The sequence below is a fragment of the Clarias gariepinus genome, chromosome 14, assembly GCF_024256425.1.
Source record: "Clarias gariepinus isolate MV-2021 ecotype Netherlands chromosome 14, CGAR_prim_01v2, whole genome shotgun sequence".
NCBI classification, from domain to species: Eukaryota; Metazoa; Chordata; class Actinopteri; order Siluriformes; family Clariidae; genus Clarias; species Clarias gariepinus.
In genome coordinates this window covers 2276511-2298356 of record NC_071113.1, presented here as the reverse complement: position 1 = coordinate 2298356, position 21846 = coordinate 2276511, and the positions used below count along the sequence as shown (strand labels likewise).

At 39.4% G+C, this 21846-nt stretch overlaps 2 protein-coding genes across 2 annotated transcripts; both read left to right on the top strand.

Moving 5' to 3' along the window:
- The first annotated feature begins 402 nt into the window (after window positions 1-402).
- LOC128541413 (translational activator of cytochrome c oxidase 1) lies at window positions 403-5725 on the top strand. Its single transcript, XM_053511819.1, has 6 exons — window positions 403-481; window positions 822-1057; window positions 3027-3133; window positions 3217-3350; window positions 3424-3586; window positions 4541-5725. Exons 2-6 carry the CDS (start codon window positions 826-828, stop codon window positions 4748-4750), a joined length of 846 nt encoding a protein of 281 aa, XP_053367794.1. The 5' UTR covers window positions 403-481; window positions 822-825; the 3' UTR covers window positions 4751-5725.
- A 689-nt stretch (window positions 5726-6414) lies between these two features.
- kcnh6b (potassium voltage-gated channel, subfamily H (eag-related), member 6b) lies at window positions 6415-18418 on the top strand. Its single transcript, XM_053511596.1, has 13 exons — window positions 6415-6478; window positions 7668-7861; window positions 8747-8846; window positions 9106-9587; window positions 10276-10672; window positions 11209-11408; window positions 11539-11791; window positions 12337-12530; window positions 12609-12714; window positions 12810-13064; window positions 13292-13454; window positions 16959-17157; window positions 18015-18418. The coding sequence occupies exons 1-13, from the start codon at window positions 6415-6417 to the stop codon at window positions 18300-18302; spliced, it is 2895 nt and encodes a 964-aa protein (XP_053367571.1). The 3' UTR covers window positions 18303-18418.
- The last annotated feature ends 3428 nt before the right edge of the window (window positions 18419-21846 follow it).

The window sequence follows — 21846 nt, the reverse complement described above, 5'->3', positions numbered from 1 at the left end:
CACACACACACACACACACGCTCGCGCGCGCACTGTCAATGATGAATGCAACATTACTTGCAGCTGCATGTCCATGTCCACTAAATGTGTCCACTAGATGTCAGTACAATGAGCCCTTTAATAAAGCTTCATGAAATGAATCACATTCCACATAAAATACTGAAGCGGTATGAAAACTTTGAGATGTCCACACTAGTCCACTAGGTGGCGACATACTTTCATAAACTGTTAGACAAAAACCTTCAGCTGCTTATTGAGCTTCAGAATTGCGGAGAAACCCAACTATAGCAAAATTCTAATATAAAAAAAACATTAGTATATGTGAACCGACGGGGGGAAAAGGTTGGGTCTGTATTTTGACAAACATGTATGAAACGGAAGTGACGTAGTGTGTCGCCGTCCAGAGGGCTCGCGTTGGATGGTGCTTTATAATATCCGCGAGGTTTAGTATTCTCAGTCGGAAATGTAGTGTGAATAGTTCGTAAGTAAATCATATAATTCGTATTACTTTTTAATATAACAAATGTCATGAAACTTTGAGAAACATCACATGTGTAGGGTTTAATCATACTGTTTTGCACTAGCGTTCAGTTTAGGTCTATAGCCCGGGTTGCTCAGCTGCGACTGTGATATCGTTTAATATATATATATATATATATATATATATATATATATATATATATTTTTTTTTTTTTTTTTTAAGACAGACACCGAAAATTTACTTATGTCTTATCTACACTATATCTTCCAAATGAAACTGTCATGCACATGTTATTAATCTATTTACTAACGCTAGGTTGTTTCTCGTTCCTGAACTCAAGGGCAATGGCAACCCGAGCGGTGTTACGTCCTTTCCTGTCCGGCTGCGCTTCTACTTTCCCGAAGGTTCCGCGGCTGAGCGCGTTCCCGCTCTGCGCCAGGACAGTGCACGTGGGCCCGGTGTTGCGCGCGGGCCACAACAAGTGGTCTAAAGTCAAAGACATCAAGATCCCGAAAGATGCGGCTCGCGCGCGCATGATCGCCAAATACGCCATGTTGATCAGAGTGGCAGTGAGAGGTGGTGTTATAATAATAATCATAATAATAATAATCATAATAATAATAATAATAATCACAGTAACAACAATAACAACAACAGTAACAATCGTTTATATACTTAGCAAAAAAAGCCTCAGACTTTCAACTGTTTTTACTTTCAGTAAACTTAATGTGTAAATATTTGTATGAACACTAAAAGAGTCAACACCATAAGACATAAACTAAAAATGTTTCCCAATGTGTCCCTGAATGAAGGGAGGCTCAAAATCAAAAGTACCAGTCACTATCTGGTGGCCACCAGCTGCTTGAAGTACTGCAGTGCATCTCCTCCTCATGGACTGCCTACTGCGGACAGTCTGAGCACTGATGGAGGGATTGTGTGTTCCTGGTGTGACTCGGGCAGTTGTTGTGCCCATCCTGTACCTGTCACGCAGGTGTGATATTCGGATGTACCGATCCTGTGCAGGTGTTGTTACACGTGGTCTTCCACTGCGAGGATGATTAGCCGTCCTTCCTGTCTCCCTGTAGCGCTGTCTTAGGCGATTTATCGCCCTAGCCACATCAGCAGTCCTCATGCCTCCCTGCAGCATGCCTAATGCACGTTCACGCAGATGAGCAGGGACCCTGGGCATCTTTCTTTGGGTGTTTTTCACAGTCGGTAGACAAGTCTCTTTAGTGTCCTGCGTTTTTAGAACTGTGACCTTAAATGCCTACTTTCTGTAAGCTGTTAAGGTCTTAACGACCATTCCATACAGGTGTATGTTAATTAATTGATTATGGTTAATTGAACATGCATGGAAAACATTGTTTAAATCCTTTACAATAAAGATCTGTATAGTTATTTGGATTTTTACGACATTATTGTTGAAATACACAGTCCTGAAAAAGGGGCGTTTCTTTTTTTGCTGAGTATATATACAAGGTTTTGTCTGTATATTGGTCAGAACTCGCTCATTCGATTATATGAATTATGTATGTTTCATATATATGTTGGAGCAGAATCCAGTCTTAGAAACATGTCTGTCTGTCTTTAAGTCTGTCCAGCCAGATTTTGTCACAGCATTACGCAAATCTGGCTGGAAAAAATCTAATGAAACCAGTCCTTGGGTATCTGCCTCAAGTCAGATCTGCGCCATGCATTAAATCAAAACGTTGAGTAAAAGTTATGAGCAGTTTTGTGCCAGGTTATAAACCGCAAGTTTTGACAGCATACAAACTTCGACCGTTTGATGCGTCAAACTGTGGACGTGTCTTATATCGACTGTTGGACAAAATCTAATGAATCTTCTTCAGTTCTTAGATCTCTGCCTGAAGTTTAATCTGCACCATCAGTGAAATCTAAATGTGGAGTAAAAGTGATGTTATGAACAGTTATGTGTGGGATTTAATAATCTACTGTAAAATAATCTACTAATGCGCTACTGTCTCAATGTAAACAAACACCTGCACCAATAGATATTAATTAGAAAAGATAAAGTGAATATTTTGACTGGGATTAGTTCATATTTTCACTTTGGCTGAAATAACAGCGCTGAAGTGGTATAAGTGAATTTTAACCCGCTGGAGTGGTTTTAAGACAAAACTTCATCTTTATCCTTTTATCTACTTTTTCCATTTCTCATCTGTGATTCACTCTCCGATTACCGAACAGGGAGTGTATTTGTCTGAGCACCAAAGAAGGACAACTTAGTGTAAACAAGGCGTAAGATACTCAACCTTACAGAATGGGATTTCTTTGTATTAATAAGTTAGACAGAGAGTTCTGCTGTACAGAGAGACACACAGACATGGACATGGGCTTCAACCTGAATTATTATTGTATAACAGAGTTTATTTTTAACATTCACAGTTCCTTAGTTTGTTCCTATAGTCTGTAACAAAAGTTTCTATAGTCTGTAAATGAAATGTGGAAATATATCAAACATTAAATAGGTTGTGATATTAATTAATAAATAAATATGTCTGTGTGTGTGTCTGTGAATATTTAGAGGGAGGAGCAAATCCGGAGTTTAATATCACTTTGGCGCAGCTTATAGAGCAGTGCAGAAATAAAAGTCTACCCAAAGCCACCATCGAGGCTGCTATTAAAGGAGCGGTAAGAGAAAAAAAAAAACATTTAAAATTAAATTAGCAAAGTTGTTATTAAAGTTGCCTTATTTTCCTCTTTCTGTCCTGCAGGAAAAGTCGAAAGTCGGTGCTCAGTACCTCTACGAGGCGCGAGGGCCCGGTGGCTCCATGCTGCTCATCGAGGTTCTGACGGACAACAACACGCGCTCACACCAGACCATCAAACACATCTTAATGAAAAACGGGTGCGTGTGCGGTCTCTCTCATGACTCGTGCTCTGCTGGATAAATCTTTAGTGAAATCTCTACTTGACCACAGGGGGGCAGTGTGCGAAGGTGCCCGTCATCATTTTGAGAGAAAAGGCGTCATTGTGGCGGCCCGGGACCAAGTTTCTACTGAAAAAGCCCTGGAGCTGGCGATAGAGTCCGGGGCTGAAGACGTGCAGGAAGCCGAGGATGAGGAGGACAAGCCGATTTTACAGGTTACACACCGATCTGAATCGCAAACACAGGAAACACAGAAACATGGTTTTGGTTGTTAATTTGATTAATAATGTATTTAATAGAAGTTCCTTTGGCAGCAGCTTCAGATTCTTGGCCAATTCTCTCCAAGCTTCATGCTCCTGGATTTATCCTTCTTTAATACGTTCTGGCAGAACTTCCCAGTCTGTGAGCTCTGCCATCTTCAGCAGTCTGCAGGCCTTGAGTTTCAGGCTGTGGGCTTTGACTGGGCCGCCTAAGGACATCTCGAATCCTGTGCTGAACTCAAGCTTTTTTTTTCTTGACTTGTTTTTCCTTCACCTTTTGACCAACGTCCTTATCCAGCCAGTGAGAAGCACATGCCGCTGGCCCTACAGTGCTTCATGCAAATTAGGCTTATTGGCATTTCCAAGTTTGGAGTCTGTGTATGTGCTTGTGCCTTGCGATGAATTGGGACCCTGTCTAGGTTCTACCCCTCCTCGTGCCCTGAGTCCGCTGGGACAGGCTTCAGGCCTTTCGTGACCCTGTACAGGATAATCGGTATAGAGAATGAGTGGGAGTGAATGTTGCACTTCTTTATTCCTCACCCCCAGAGATGAGTGATGGGGTAAAATGATGGGGGTTAAAATTTGTGACAGTAATCGATCATTTTAATGGAACCCTGGTGTGTTCTACTTCCACGAGTTGTTTGTAACCACGGATGTTAGATGCGAACCTGCGGTCCGTTCATAACTCGAATGTTCGTAAGTCGACAAACAATGAAATGGAGGTGTAAGTACTCACTTTAATGTGTGTTTGTTTTAAATTAGCCAGTAGTTTATAGAAGTAACTCAAAGTACTTTTCAAACAGTCTACTGCTCAGATGTATAATGAGATAAATTGTAAGTTGCTCTGGATTATGGTGTCCGCAAAATGACGTAAATGTCCCATGTAATTGTTTTTCATTCTCTCTTTAGTTCATCTGCGATATGAACTCGACGAAAGCGGTGCGCACGGCGCTGGAAACTCTCGGGGTTCGCACTCTGTCAGCGGGGATGGAGTACATCTCCAACACTCCCGCACTTTTACCACAGGACCAGCTGGACACCAGCGCCACCCTGATCGAGGCTCTCACCGATCACCCCGACGTGGTCAGAGTGTGGGACAACATTCAGGCGCTGGAGTGAGGCGGGAAGGACCAGGACACGGAATGTTTCATCAGGGGAATAAGCATGTGTGTGTGTGAATTGGGTCAAAAATAAAACTATATTTATGACTAATAAAAATCTTAGTTCTGACATATCACACACAATCACCTTCATCCTGAAGCCAAATCACTGTTTCCCAGGACAGTTTGGTGGCACACTTGGGTAAGGGGGCGTGGCTAAACATCTGAAGGCGGGGCTTGTACAGATCATGAATTTTTTTTTGTATTAAAAAGGACATGATTATACATCCATGTTGTGAACTTGTGTTCTGAGGTGAGTGTGTTATAATGAATGTATTATGATTATTATTATTACACGGGTCTACAAAACCAATTTCTTTTGCACATAGTGAATTTTTATTTCTTAAACAATTTTTTTTTAAACTGGTTGTAAATCTGATTTATTTCGCAGCAGCAGGTCAGGTTTTTGAAAGGCGGCGTAACAATCTTTTCCAGTCGTCAGTCGTATTCAGTTTAACAGACGTACAACACAAAAACACTTTAACATTACCGAAATATAAACACAATGTTTTTTGTAGAGCAATGTTCTGTTGCAATGTTGGATTGTCATGATGCGGCCGTAAGTAAACCACAAAGACACAAAGATCATTTTTGCCTGTTCAATAAATCACGACAGAGTTTAGAACACAAAATGCACACGATAGCAGGGCAAAGTCAAATCCTTCGAGCAAGAAAATGACAATTGTTAAACATGAGAAGGAAGTTTTAAAATCAGGACACAAAAAAGCGATTAGAAGCACCAACATTTTGATCAACAAGAAACCCGTACTGTGCATTTCTCCTTGACTTCCTTTTTTGCCTACATTATCTTTACAGCTTCAGATGCTTATTCTGATCAATGTTTTTGTAGCCAAATTGAGTATTTGGTGAATATTTATGTGCAAACGTCATATCTTGTTACATGTTTATCGTCTCTTTATTATTATGTACGAAACCAGCTGTTTTACTTACAGTACCCGCGTCCCTCGCTCGGTGTCTTGGGCACATGCAGAATAAAAATGCCAATAAGCAAAGTTGCCTTTGAAAGCATTTCTACATAAACAAAAAACTTATAAACTATAGCATTAAAAAGTAATAAAATAAACACAGTCAATATTTGTTGGTTAAATTTCTTGCTTTGCCAGATCCAGATTTGTGCAGTTTTATAAATGAAACAGTTGTTAGATTTTACTAAGTGTGCTGGAGAATACGAGTTCTTCTCCTTTCTATTTTTCAAGCAAAACCCAGGAGCGTACATTAGGGTTTGCTGCTGTTGTTGTTGTTTCCTTCTTTTTTTTTTTTTACATTTTTATGTCATGTTTGAAAATATTAGATGGTTTTGTACATCATAATGCAGACTAACATTTATAATAAGTATAAGTTTGTACTAAAGGCAATGCGTTGCCTGAGATTTTTGCACAGTACCGAGTTTTTCAGATCAGGACAAAAATGATTTAAAAATTCAGGTCTCTGTAATTGGAGGCTGTTAGTGAAGTATCACATGTAGTAATTAAAAGCTGCTGTCTAGAGGAAGCTTGTAAGTTCCCGTCTCTTCCTAGTTCAGATCTCATGAAAGCAGGTCTGTTTATGTGCCGTGAAATCTAAAGGTCATCCCTGGCTCCAGACGCAGACCCACATTAGGCCATGCGGTCAATACCGCGCCACAGTAGGAGCCACTCTGTAGCTGCAGTGGACATCGATTCTTCAGGTCCCTAAAACTAAATGAGTTTTCAATATTAAAAGTGTTAGACAGTTGCTGTTGTTGGAGTTGTTGTGGTTATGTGATGTGCTGTGTGTGAAAGGATCACGACATCTGGCTGTTTCATTTGCTTTACAGTGCATTTGTGCTGAGTGATTGATCGGTTCTTAGTTCGGAGGCTGTAGTGTGTGTGTGTGTGTGTGTGTGAGAGAGAGGATTACAGCACTGACACTGACAAGCCTAAAAAGCAGAAGGACTTCACAAGACAAGCGGAGGGAACAATACACTGGTCCGGTAAGGCCACCCTTTTTTCATCCTGGTTCTGTTTTTAAATCTAATGGCGGATGATTCCCAAGTCTTTCTCTTTCTTAATATGTTTTTTTATAGTCCATATTTCACTCAATTACAATTCAGAGTCATTTGCATTGTGAGGTAAGGACAGAAATAAGGATATAATGATTGTAAATTGGAAAACTTCCTTGGTGTAATATATACAGTGGTGGCCAAAAGTATTAGGACAAAAAGTGAAATTCATAGTTTTAATGTCATTCTCATTTTAAAAATATAATGACAAATCAACAGATTAAAAATTTATTTTATGAAATGAAATTGCTCTACAACATTCAGTACCATCCATGCCTATTTAATTGTTTTATGAAGATCACAGAAGTTCACTTGATAATTCCCTAGTTTCGGATATATTTTGTGCAGAAGGGGACACCTCTATTACACATTAGATATCATCACTTACTCAAGTGTTTCTCAATTTAACACAATATTTAAACGCCAGCTCTAACACACTACTCAAAATAGCATAAGTTAAATTGTCCTCCACTGAAGCTGGTGAATAATGACAGAAATATTTTAAAGAAGCTGAAATCTCTGCCAACAGAACAAGAAATTTTTGCCAACAATTTAACATTGTAAACAATGAGTCTTTTGCAATTTTAACTTTTCAGCTGCTTCCACACTTTATAATTGGTATTAAAAAAACAAACAAAATGAAATTATTAGACCAAACCACTACTATATATTTTATATTATTTATTTCCTTGGCACCTGTAGACGAGTGCCTACCTGTACCCCAAGTGCCCATTGAGCTGCTGCTATCTAGGAACAACAGAAGTGGCGGAAATATTATTGGTTTTTTTTCTTCTTCTTGTTTTTGCTCTAACTTTCTCTCACATGTGATTATTAGTTGTTCTGAGCACTCCTGCTAACTCCGACCAGATGAAGTGCGGAGTCGCCAACCGCTTCCCAGCTTTCTCCATGAGCTTTGGCCGTCCCAGGCGTTCCATCTCCAGGAGTTCGCCCTCAAACATCGAGCTCGTCACCATCCCTAAGGTAAAGGAGCCCATGCAGAACATCACAGAGATCTTCGCCAGGTATCAAGTGAAATAGGGATGGAATTGGTCTTTATGTATCAAAGCTTCAGATATCCATGTCTGTATATGTACTTAGATTTTAACTTAAAGTGGGTGTGACCTTTCCAAATTAAGTATTGGACTAATACTACGCATGAGAAAGCCATAAGTGCCTTGTTTCTTCTCCTACTTCTTATTTCAGGGCCTCTTGCAACAAATACTAAGCAATCACAGTACACGGCTACACAGCAATGAGAGATCAGTGCAAAACCTACAATAAATACAGATTATCGACACAGGATAGCAGAACAGTGTTGAATGGGAGAAGCAATGCGAACAATTAGCTGTAAACTATTGATTGTAAAGAGTCTGCTGGGCGTTCTCGGCTAAGCAGGTGGTTAAAAAGTTCCTCTGTGATGTGCACAACGAGAACCCTGGAGCTTTTGGCTGTCGAGCGTGTTCCAAAGGTCCTCCTGAAGCCAACAGCCATTTAATGTCTTGCCACAAGTGAGAGATACAGAATCCCAGTCCCAGTGCAAAAGAAATAGTCATTATTTGTATGATTTATCTGTTCACTTTAAATGATTTGTTTATTTTTTCGGTAACATCCATATTGTTGGTTCAAATGATCATGCATGAATGTTCATGCACTTGATGTCCATCAAGGAATCAATCTCTGCCTGTATGGTGTGACAGGAGTGTGTTGAACATTCACCAGCGGAAAGATCATTAGGACAGAGAGGGATTGCAAGTAAATCAATCCATAATATCAGCTGAGGTCCTTTTTTTTTTCTCGCTGTGATGAAGTGCATTTCAACCTTCTGTGGGTGAGAGATAATTTTCATTCATCATTTTCATCCTATACTTGAACTACAACTTTTTGTGCAAAAATATCACATTCTTCTCAATTTAGGAGCTAGTCATCCCTTTCATTCGTTCTAATGGTCCAGTATGTGGCGGTTTGTACGCCAAATCACTTTCAGTCATCACAGAATTCCTAGAGGTGGAAGATGGTAGACTGTAACCTATTAAACCAGCAAGGATTTTTATTTATTTATTATTAATACTACAAAGTATTTCTTTAAATCAGTCTTGGATAAGCCATAAGGTCAGAATTGTGGAGTGCATGAAGAATAGTCCTGTGAACAGATTTTCCCATCGAAACTGTGGATCTCTATTTACTAACATGGCCGTCCAACAAAATACGTTTACGTTTGTGGTTGCAATTGACAAAATGTGGAAAAGTTCAAGGGGTATTAATACTTTTGCAAGGCACTGTATACTTATGCCAAGGTAAAAGCTTTCTGCATATGCCTCTGTTTATACAGACGCTGTCTCTGGGCACCAGTGTGTTCCCTGTGTATCAGCTCCAGACTGCAGATATCCATAAGTGGATCTTGCTGCACTACAGTCCCTTTAAGGCAGTATGGGATTGGGTCATCCTGCTGCTAGTGCTCTACACTGCAGTCTTTACCCCATACTCAGCCGCTTTTCTGCTTAACGAGCTGGCAGAGAATCGACGACGTGTCTGTGGTTACACCTGCAACCCGCTCAATGTCGTGGACGCCATCGTGGACGTTCTGTTCATGGTGGACATCATGATCAGCTTTCGCACCACATACGTCAATCATGAGGATGAGGTGGTAACGCACCCTAAAAGCATCGCTGTTCACTACATTAAAGGCTGGTTTCTTATTGACATGGTGGCTGCTCTTCCTTTTGACCTGCTCATCTTTAAATCTGGTTCCGACGAGGTGAGAACATATCTGCTTTCTTTGAAGTGGAAGAATATTGGACGTGGTCCCAAATTTGGCCTGCTTACAAAGAAATGATAAAATGATCAAAATTAATACTTAAAGTATAAACTAAAGCTTCATGCTAGAAGTTCTGTGTTGATGAAATTTTGTTAGGTCTTAATTCAACCACGGTTACTGAAGAAGCAGTAGACTATTTGGTGAAGCAGCTGCATATATGTTGCATATACAGTATGTTACTGTTTGTATAACAGGGTGGCCCAAAATACTAGATCCATAGGAATAAATTCATTAAATAAATTCAACCAAATACATGAAAGTTAAACAATATTTAATGTACAGTATCAGAACTGATGTTGCTCCATGCAGAGATCATTTTCTCCATTTGTGACGAGATCATACTGGGCTAATTATAAACACAACTGACTTCGTACGACACCAAAGAAAAAAGTCAAGTGGTGTTAGGTCTGATTCTATCCTGGGCTAAAAAGTTTTTAAAAGAAAAAGATTTCATAAAAGGAAGGTAACCCTGTATACATAATTGTCAAGTTAAGGCCTTTCCAACCAGTAGGGATTACATCAAGTCATAGAAAAGCGCATCGTGCAAACAATTTGAAAAATGCTAACTGCTAAAAATATCCTTAGCTTGAACTCTCCTTCCTTTCTAACACTATTCGTTCAATTTTAGACAACAACCGCTCTGATTGGTCTCCTGAAGACTGCACGACTGCTCCGATTGGTTCGTGTGGCCAGGAAGTTAGATCGGTACTCGGAGTATGGAGCGGCTGTCCTGGTCTTGCTCATGTGTACGTTTGTGCTCATCGCCCATTGGCTGGCATGTATTTGGTATGCCATTGGCCATGTGGAGAGGCCCTACATGAAAACAGGATGGTTGGATAACCTGGCCGATCAACTTGGGAAGTACTATAACGACAGCGATGCCACCTCTGGACCTTCCATAAAGGATATGTATGTCACTGCACTGTACTTCACTTTCAGCAGCCTGACCAGTGTGGGTTTTGGAAATGTCTCACCCAACACCAACTCTGAAAAGATCTTCTCCATCTGCGTCATGCTCATTGGGTGTAAGTCATTTTGCATACTGTACATCCAACTCTCTCTTATGTCACCAATTCCAACTGCAATCCTAAAGATTCGCTCTAGATCTTTTGCATTGAGGATACAAGAGATGTACCCATGAATGTACCATCCAGATAAGATGTACCTAGAGAACTAAAGTGAAGATTTTGAATTTTCCTACGTTAAAAGTTTTCAGTGGATAAGATAAAGCCTTCAAGGTACAATTTCAGGTTCAAACTTGAACTTACACTATATGCAAGGGTACTTTCCTAGTGGCAAATCTTTGTATCTTGAGCGCTGCAATCTAGTTTGAGGTCCGTGACATAAATGAGTGGGTAGAAATTCATTATTCCAGTGCACATATTATCAAAACCAACTTTAGTTGACATAATGGTGAGGTCCTTGATTCCATATGGTACTCTTATAACGCATCATGTCATTGTTTTTTGCTAAATTGAAGTATTAAACAGATGTTAAACATGTTTACCGTTAATTTAAGGAACAAAATGTTGCTACTTTATGCTGTTTTCCAATCTTCCAGCCCTCATGTATGCCAGCATATTTGGGAACGTTTCAGCAATCATTCAGCGTCTTTATTCTGGAACCACCCGTTACCACACACAGTTGCTGAGGGTCAAAGAGTTCATTCGTTTCCACCAAATACCACCAGCCCTGAGGCAGAAGCTTGAGGAATACTTCCAACATGCTTGGTCATACACCAATGGCATTGATATGAATGCAGTAAGGGAAATATGTGCCTCAACACCACATTCTCAAAGGATCTGTAATCTGACATGAATGAAAAACAGATAAATATGATGGATACTTCTTTCTTGATATTTTTGCATGAAACATTCTTTTGACCTTGTAGGTTTTGAAAGGTTTTCCTGAATGCCTACAGGCTGATATCTGTCTGCACTTGAACCGCAACCTGCTACAGAACTGCAAGGCCTTCAAGGGGGCCAGTAAAGCCTGTCTAAGAGCCCTTGCCATGTGCTTAAAGACCACTCACTCCCCACCAGGGGACACTCTCTACCATCATGGTGATATTCTACATACCTTGTACTTCATCTCCCACGGCTCAATTCAGGTGTCCTGCAATGAAGTAGTGCTTGCTATATTGGGTGAGTGTATTAATCTATGTAACATAATCTGTTTAGGTATCCTTCTTTACTTACAAGTTGAGAAAATGTGAGGTTTAGCACTTTTAACTGTAGACCTTGGCACAAAGCAGCTTTTTAGAAATCTTGTCATAATTTTAAATCCTTAAAGACTGAGCCAGATGGTTCCCTGGTGGACTAGCAGCTAGCAATTAGTGCCCTTACTACAGTGACCTGGGTTCAATTCCCATCAAACCAACCCCCGCTATTGAGTTTTGAACAAGACTGCATGCTTAGTGCCAATCCCATTGACCCAAAAATTAAATCTGTAAGGAGAAACTCCCTGAGACAACATTCAGAGGACCCAACATAAAAGGCAACCCTTTCTGTGAGTTAGGCCAGATAGTAGGATTATGAATCATAAAAGCAGGCAGGAGCGAATGGGGGCCACAGCAGTATTAGTATGCATTAAGGAACAGTGAGGTTTTCATCATTAGTTATTATTTGACAGATCCAAATAATAATTATAATATAAAAAATAATATTTTTCTATATGCATTTATGTGCAGGCAAGAACAATATCTTTGGCGAGTCCATTAACTTGTACACAGAACCTGGCTATTGCAACGCTGATGTGCGAACACTCACCTATTCTGATCTCCATCAAATCCAGAGAGATGATCTCTTGGAGGTCCTAGATATGTACCCAGCCTTTGCGGAAAGCTTCTGGAAGAACCTGGAGATCACCTTCAACCTCAGAGAAGTACACATACACTAATGCTCTTTGTCGAACATACAATGCTTTTGGTTCAAAGGCTAAATACATTTTGCGTATAAACAGGTAGATCAGGTCCTTCACACATTACACAGTGAAGATAATGGCTGCCATTACCATATTAATCAACCAAGGCATCACAAAAACTCAGTGGAGAGACGCAACAAGCCAGGTATGAGCAAACAGGCCACAATAAGCAAAAAATAACTAGCTTAAATTTAATTACTATAAGTTAATAAAAGCATGCCTTCTCCACATTCTGGACAGATGGAATGGATCAAGATGATTCCTATTCGGTTCAAACATGTACCCGTCTGGGTAGTCACTGCTTTGCTGGTCCTCACACTCACTGGGATGAACTGTGTAGCTGCAGCTCCTCCAGAACTCAGTCTAGTGAGAACATCAACAAACTGTCTCTTTACACCCCTAATGGAGACCCCCAAGGTTACCCTGCATCAGCCCTACAGGTCATTCCACCCAGCAACAAATCTGAGATGGGCAAAGAACTTGGCATGGACAGAGGTAGCTACTTCAATCTCCAAGCACACACTATGGTAGAAATACACATTGAATGAATAACCATCTAATTTTAGAGTAATTTATGCATTAAGTTCTGGAAGGTTTGCATTGACTAAATGAGACCTCACAACAATTATAGTTTTGGTTGATAGAAAGTCCACGAATGTCAAGTATTTTTTTTGGATCACCTACATTTTATCCTGTATTTTATCCTGCCTATCCTCCTGTAGGAGCTCATCTTCCTGGATTGTACCATTACTGGCCAGATTGTTGGTCCACTCAGTATGCAAGCTGTTCTTACAGATCGTCTGTCCAAGCCTCATGTCATCCACCTTTATTTGCAGAAGAGGAGCTTCATTCAAGACTCGAGTTACTCCAAAGTCAGCTTAACAGGTAGGCCATTTAAATATATATATATATATATATATATATATATATATACAGTGGTGTGAAAAACTATTTGCCCCTTCCTGATTTCTTATTCTTTTACATGTTTGTCACACTTAAATGTTTCTGATCATCAAACACATTTAACTATTAGTCAAAGATAACACAAGTAAACACAAAATGCAGTTTTTAAATGATGGTTTTTATTATTTAGGGAGAAAAAAACATCCAAACCTACATGGCCCTGTGTGAAAAAGTAATTGCCCCCTGAACCTAATAACTGGTTGGGCCACCCTTAGCAGCAATAACTGCAATCAAGCGTTTGCGATAACTTGCAACGAGTCTTTTACAGTGCTCTGGAGGAATTTTGGCCCACCTATCTTTGCAGAATTGTTGTAATTCAGCTTTATTTGAGGGTTTTCTAGCATGAACTGCCTTTTTAAGGTCATGCCACAACATCTCAATAGGATTCAGGTCAGGACTTTGACTAGGCCACTCCAAAGTCTTCATTTTGTTTTTCTTTAGCCATTCAGAGGTGGATTTGCTGGTGTGTTTTGGGTCATTGTCCTGCTGCAGCACCCAAGATCGCTTCAGCTTGAGTTGACGAACAGATGGCCAGACATTCTTTTTCAGGATTTTTTGGTAGACAGTAGAATTCATGGTTCCATCTATCACAGCAAGCCTTCCAGGTCCTGAAGCAGCAAAACAACCCCAGACCATCACACTACCACCACCATATTTTACTGTTGGTATGATGTTCTTTTTCTGAAATGCTGTGTTACTTTTACGCCAGATGTAACGGGACACGCACCTTCCACGCATTTTTTGTCTCGTCGGTCCACAAGGTATTTTCCCAAAAGTCTTGGCAATCATTGAGATGTTTTTTAGCAAAATTGAGATGAGCCTTAATGTTCTTTTTGCTTAAAAGTGGTTTGCGCCTTGGAAATCTGCCATGCAGGCCGTTTTTGCCCAGTCTCTTTCTTAAGGTGGAGTCGTGAACACTGACCTTAATTGAGGCTAATGAGACCTGCAGTTCTTTAGATGTTTTCCTGGGGTCCTTTGTGGCCTCTCGGATGAGTTGTCTCTGCGCTCTTGGGGTAATTTTGGTCGGCCAGCCACTCCTGGGAAGGTTCACCACTGTTCCATGTTTTTGCCATTTGTGAATAATGGCTCTCACTGTGGTTCGCTGGAGTCCCAAAGCTTTAGAAATGGCTTTATAACCTTTACCAGACTGATAGATCTCAATTACTTTTGTTCTCATTTGTTCCTGAATTTCTTTGGATCTTGGCATGATGTCTAGCTTTTGAGGTGCTTTTGGTCTACTTCTCTGTGTCAGGTAGCTCCTATTTAAGTGATTTCTTGATTAAAACAGGTGTGGCAGTAATCAGGCCTGGGGGTGACTACAGAAATTGAACTCAGGTGTGATAAACCACAGTTAAGTTATTTTTTAACAAGGGGGGCAATTACTTTTTCACACAGGGCCATGTAGATTTGGAGTTTTTTTTTCTCCCTTAATAACGTAAACCTTCATTTAAAAACTGCATTTTGTGTTCAATTATGTTATCTTTGACTAATAGTTAACGGTTTTTGATGAACAGAAACATTTAAGGGTGACAAACATGCAAAAGAATAAGAAATCAGGAAGGGGGCAAATAGTTTTTCACACCACTGTATATATATATATATATATATATATATATATATATATATATATATTCCTGGCCCATTTATTTGCATGTATAAACAAATAGTTAAACATAATGCAAACAAGCAGTCCAATCCATATCTAATCAAAAGATGTTTTGGTATTAAGTAAATCTTTTAGTTTTTGACTATTACACCATTTATGGTCACTTTACATTCTAACTTACTGATTCATCATCTATATGATGGAGCCTGTCCCAGGAGACTTGGGGCACAAGGCGGCGTACACCCTGGACAGGGTGCCAATCTGGTCAGTTTAGATTAATATTTTACTATCTGCCTCTTACAATGATCTACATTCCCCTTTAAAGGTATTGGAACGGTGAGGCCAATTCTTTTGTTAAAAACTAAAATGTGAAAAATTGGAACATTTGACTGACAGGTGTTACCCAGAGCTACCCTGGTAAATCAACTGTTGACCAGAAAGCTGTCAAACGGGGGCAGGGGGAAGCAAGATGAAAATAGAGGAAAAGTCTATTAGAGCACCTGCACAAGCATTAGGCATAGCCAATAAGACAATTTGGAATAGAAGCTGATGGCAGAAACAACAAAAGTAAATTAGTAAATCACTACAATCAGTGACATCACCAACAACCTTCAAAGGCCAGGGGTGAAGGTCTCTTAATCCACCATTTAAAGAAGACTTCGAGAACAGGAATATATAGGTCATACTGCAAGAAGCAAAAGATGATAATTGGAATTCACAATACCAAAATGATCCACAAAAAGTAAAAGACGCAGATTGTGATATGATCCGAAACATACAAGCTCATGGTTTAAGCACAGTGGCGGTGATGTCATGGCTTGGGCTTGCTCTTAGAATTGGCTCACTAACACTACGAAAATATACTATTTACAGAGCAATTCATCCGTTTTATGAGGAGCGTTCAAGTCAAATCGGTACTATTAAAAATAAAAATCGGTACAATCAAAAGTAAAAATCGGTACAATCAAAAGTCTTTCTTTGATTTGAACACTGCTCGTCATTGAGAGGAACTTGCAGCACAACACAACAGACTTTATTAGGGAGGAAAGTAAAGGTTCAAACGACCGGAATGGGCGTGGCATTCTGTCCTCTAAAGAGCAAACCGAAACTGAAAGGAGCCACAGGAAAAGCATGGGAAAGCATTGCAAGAGAAGAATGCAACAGTTTGGTGATGCCAGTGGGCTCACAGCTTGATGCAGTTCTTGCAAGTATAAAACTGAGTGTTAGTTTTGCTCACCCAAAAAAATTTTATCTGCCACCAAAGGTGCTCCTCGTTCAACAGAAGAAAATCTGAATTCTTGAGTTTTCTCATATTCGTGGTTTAATCTCAGATAAGATTTGACTTTGCCAATACAATACTTATGAATTCTTCAGCTGCTGCAAAGTGAAAGAACATTCACTGTCTAGGTTATGTTTGCCCAATATTGATGCTCAGAACTCTGTGGCCAGGCGGTCTACTGTCTCCATACTGTCTTTATGCCATTGTAATGGTTTTATTTTTATCTCATTTGTTCCTAACAGCTTGTGCCAGATCTGTTTAGGTGTTGCAATATTTTCTTGCAACCCTCTCTTTAGGTTATTGAGGGTTAGTTATTGGGTTATTGGGTCAATTATTATTATTATGGTCATTCCAAACGAGATTCTTAGCTATAGCCTAATACTGTCAAGATTCTTGTTTCCTTCCTTTTAGCAAACCTGCCCCAAATCATAAATGGCTTTAGGTGTGAACCTCATGTGTGTTTGGAGTTGGGAAAATGTTCTAAATGCCTTGATAGAAGAAAGTTTGGCTAAAGGCATCAATTTTATATCTTATCTTCTAGACTGGAGGCAAGAATGACTACAGACATAACCATGATTCTTCAGCTCCTTCAGAGGCAGATTACACCTGTACCCCCAGCATACAGCACTGTATCACCTGGGATCAACTGCCCAGAGCCCTCAATCCTGTATGGAAACAGTGGACCAGTACTCTACAATCTGTACCCTATTCAACTGGAGAGCACAACTACCATGATCCAGGTAAAGATCGTCTTGGCTTGGAAAAAAGTTAATTTGTCACACTTTGTAAACAGTTCATTTTAAAGGGTTTGTGACTACGCGCTACTCATTTAAAAAGTTTCCACTGTCGACGGTCGCAACCATAAGGCATACTTAATTCATACATAGATATTTTAGTTGAGCTTGACTGACGTTTTTGACACCTCTTTGGCAAATGTTATAAACAAGGTCTGTCTGGAAAAAGTCCAGCCATTGATAATATTACGATAAGGGTTTGCGCGACATCGATATAACCTGACCGCAAAGGATAGAGCACATATGTACATGAACTATGATGACTTCACTGTACCAGTCAATGGGCTGGTAGATGTGTACTTTACGCATTTAAAGTGAATGAGCGAGTATATTAGAGATATTTCACATCACGTACATTTCGAGCTTTTTTGCGGAACATCAGGTCACAGGTGACCTGCAGCCTAGATTTGGTGCCCTGCAACTTCTTGTTAAAATGACCATTGAAAGAGAAGAAATTCCACATCATCTCTGAAATTTAGGAAAACACAGCAAGGCAGCTGATGGTCACTCCAACAAAGGGTTTTGCAGGACTTAGGGAATCTAAATACGTCTAAGGATGTAACACAGGAACCGGAATCTCAGGAGCACGTGACCACTGCTTCTCATTTTCAAGAGTCGGTAGTATAAAGCAAATGCTTTTCATCACTTCAATTCTGAAAGACTCTTAAGTTTCAAGGCAGTCTTCTTCACTTCTTTTGCTAGCAAAATTCATAGCTGATGACTATACAAAGTGTTAATGGAAGATGCCATTTTTTCTCTGCTAATATAACGTTTATCTTTAATCCCATCTTGTACCTCGTCAGAACTCAACCAGGCCTGATTCAGGGTTCACACCTAAGTCTTTGAATTCCCAGCTAAGCAAGATCCATGAGATGGTGAGAGAAAAACACGAAGAGCGCACCAGACACATTAACCCAAAAACACCACCTGCTGTGACCTCCATCCTCCAGGAAGCGCCCAGCGTCCGGGATACGACACGGCTCCAGGCGTCTCGCAGGTATTCCTCACTACCGGGTAATTTAGATTCCTCGGTAGGCCTGACTGAAACCCATAAACACGTATCCGAGCCTGTCTTGGACATTAATCATTAACTAGGAAGAAAATGTGCCTCAACCGGTCTTAACGCCAGCCGAGATTACACAAGAATTCGGGGTTTTTCTTGACATTGATAAGCGGAGGTACTGCTAAAAAAAAGACACATTAGACCAGCACTATTTTTCTCTTGGTTAACCAGGAATCCATACGTGAACAAAGGGAAATCAGTCTAGGCTTGAAATAAAGTCAGGAGGACGCAAGTGGGTATCTGTGAATAAAATCCTAGTTTACTTTAATTCAAGGGCAGACTGCTAAACTGCTATGGTTTAATGTCTATTTGATGTAAGATTATTATACAGCAGCTATCGCTTATTTATGATAACTAAATTAATACAGGGTAAGTTAGCTTATTAACATATGCTGTATTACCAAGTTACATTTTTTTGTAGTTTTGTCTTTCTTTATTCCATTCTTTTTCTTATTTCTCATCTTATCATTTCTTCATTTTCTTTCTTTCTCTAATTATTATTCTTAATTTCGCAAAATTAACCAAATTATGTAACTTTACAGTGTAATATTGTCCGTTTTTTTTTTTTATTTGATTTGATTTACTGGTCAGGTTTTTCTTTTGAATTTCTTTCTTTTCATTTATTTCATTTCGGTATTCTTTTCTTTCTTTTATCATTCTTTTTCAGTTTCTTCTTTTCTTTTAATATTTCTTCATTCCTGTATTTTTATTAATAAAAAGAAATATTTGTGGTCTTAAAAAAATGGATAATTTTTTCTAAAAAAAAAAAATCAGGTCATGCATAATATACAAATATATTTTCTTTTTTTTTTCACCCATATCATACATCTCGATTAGTTTTTTACAAAAAAAAAAAAAAATCACATTTTTTTCCTTAATAACTCTAAAATAAAACACACCATAGCCTGAATCTGTGATACAATAAACACACAACCTGATACGGTTGTTACAAACGCTGCTTACAAAATGATACACACACCCACACACGCGCACAAATGTGCTCGCTCTCAAAAGTTGGCAGTTTTCAGACGTCAGAGTGCAAAATGATCCAAATGTACAGTAAAATACAGTAAAAATGGAAGTCTTAAAACATTAACATGTACAAAAAGACACGTTGGTTAAAATCACAAGGATACACAAGTTCATTTTACAACTCCTTCAATGTGATCCGTATCGATTTTTTTTCCCTCTTTAGTTTCACTCAACTTCCTTCTCCACATGTCGTATAGCTTAATTATAAAACTATAAAAACACATGGCTCGTCGTCTTTTCAGGATTTTTAGCACATCCTTTTCTTCTCTGTTAAGATGGATGAACACGACCGAATTTCACACTGCACAATGTGAACAGTCCCCAGATAGAATTTTAATATTGTTGCATATATGTTAGAGACATTTGAGCTAAAACAGTGTGTTTAACACTGCTGGCTTTGCAGAAGACTACCCCCGTCCCACCCTCCGGTCTGGAACACAAGCCGTTCTTTGTTTCAGTCGAGAACTTAACATTCACTACTGGCTCTTTCTGCTGCAATCTACAGCTACAGCTCTTCACGCTGCCACCGTAGAGTCACACGGTTCACCATTTTTTTTTATTTCCAGTGCTTCAATAAAGTTCCTCTGCTGTTCAACAATAGAGAAAAATTCCATACAAAATTTTTTTTGTAAAAATTAACGTTTAGTGAAAATGTTCTACCGCTTTATTCTTTTTTTTTTTTTCAAAAGATTGTTTAAAAAATGTATCACCAAACGTTTTTGTTTAAAACTCCTTGTCTAAAACGATCACAGAAATTTTCGAATAGTGTGATGTCACCTAAACCATATTTCTAATTTTACCGCAGGTTCTGTTGCACAACTACGTGTTAAACCGTGCGAAATTCAGAAACTGATATACAGTAAGATTACAAAGCTGAAGATCGAGATCGAAAGAACGCACGGGTGTTTCGAATTTAGGGAATGAACGTGGGAGAATTTACCAAAAAAAAAAAAAAAGTTTAAAAAGTAAGGGCCAATATTTCATGCTCTCATTATTTCATAGAGATTTAAATAGTGATGCACGCTGCTGGTGAAAGGTTTATAAACTCTGGATAGACATGATTTTTTTCAGTTAAACTGTATCCTCTTGAAGTGAGTATAAATGAACTAAAAAGAATTTGTGGGTTTTGTTTTGGTGACAACAAATTTGTACAGAAAAACTGAAAACCTTTGACTGGCTTTGTGTATTTAATTTACTTTCTCTCTAGTGATTTATCAGAGAAATGTTCTGTCCTTTTGTTAAACAGACGAAAATAAAATATTACATTTTATACTTTAATTTCTCCCAAAGTTTAACACCTAAAGTTAAAATTGTCACGTGATGAATTAAGAAATTCAGCGTGACTGAAAATAAACCATATATATAAAATACCTATGCACTAATGGTCTTATTGGGAACCACGTGACATCCTCAGCTTCAGAACTGGTATTCAACTGCAGTAAGGAGATCGTTCTACACTGACGACGTGTCACCTCTCGTCCTCCTCCGTCGCTCTCAGAGTCTCGCGTTAACACGCAGCTATAAAGAAGCTGCTCGATCCAGACGTCAAAGATCCGCCCGGAAACGGCAGAGCTAATGACACCGGATTTGAGCTGCCATATTATTATACGGAAGACCGACAAAAAACAAAGAAGTGTGGCAGGAACAGAGAGGGAACTGATGTGAGAAAAAATAAAAAAATAATAAAAATCAACATGAACTCCCAAACAGTCGTAGATTTCCAGATCCAGTGTCATTTGGCTTGTACATTCTCATTTGCTTCATTAGCATTGGCTCATACCGTATATGGTTTTCCGATAATTACATCCGTCTCTGTTGGCTCGTACCGGGTTCGGTTCACCCATCGCGCACTGATTCGGAGTTTAACAAGTCCACCGACTGAATTGTCTTTCAGTGTTGTTTAAGCGATGGGTAAAATGCCACAAAAACTGTCCAGGTTGTCCACATACCAGATGCTACATTGGATTTTGAAAGGAAATCTGAGAGTTTCCTGTAGGTCACCAAAAAAGTGTCCACACACACACACACACACACACACACACACACCCATCCATCCATCCGTTCCTTTAAGTCATTTAATGTTCAAGATGCATTAGGGCTGTCAGAACTAATTTCACTTGCCAAAAAGATACTGGAAATTACCGACACCAGATCAAAGGGTTACTGAAGCTGTTTTGATTGAATCCCAATCCTTTTTGAACCATCACATTTAGTTTTTTTCTGGCTGAATCTCAAATTGGGCATATAGGGCACTACGTAGTGTCCACGACGCTGTCTGTAACTCATAAATCTCTACATCTCCTTTTGCCATCTAATTATAAACTGTGACAAATTTGCTCGGCCTGTCGCTTAACAACATTGTGAAAACCTCAGTATTCAAATACATTCAAATGCTTAAGATGATAAATAATTCAAATCAAGCTGCAGGTTAGGAAGCAATCTGACAGCCCTAGAACATACACACACACACACAGTGACTCACTCACTCAAAGTCTCACTCAGCCCCTCATTGTGCCCCGCCCCCTTCCGCCCCCTTCCGC

Bases quoted from the DNA above. Each gene is read 5' to 3' on its own strand.
- kcnh6b (XM_053511596.1), top strand. From the start codon at position 6,415: ATGCGGTCAATACCGCGCCACAGTAGGAGCCACTCTGTAGCTGCAGTG. The intron at 11,792-12,336 runs GTGAGTGTATTA...ATTTATGTGCAG, and splicing joins AGTAGTGCTTGCTATATTGG to GCAAGAACAATATCTTTGGC. The intron at 13,455-16,958 runs GTAGGCCATTTA...CTTATCTTCTAG, and splicing joins CTCCAAAGTCAGCTTAACAG to ACTGGAGGCAAGAATGACTA.
- LOC128541413 (XM_053511819.1), top strand. From the start codon at position 826: ATGGCAACCCGAGCGGTGTTACGTCCTTTCCTGTCCGGCTGCGCTTCT. The intron at 3,134-3,216 runs GTAAGAGAAAAA...TCTGTCCTGCAG, and splicing joins AGGCTGCTATTAAAGGAGCG to GAAAAGTCGAAAGTCGGTGC. The intron at 3,351-3,423 runs GTGCGTGTGCGG...ACTTGACCACAG, and splicing joins CACATCTTAATGAAAAACGG to GGGGGCAGTGTGCGAAGGTG.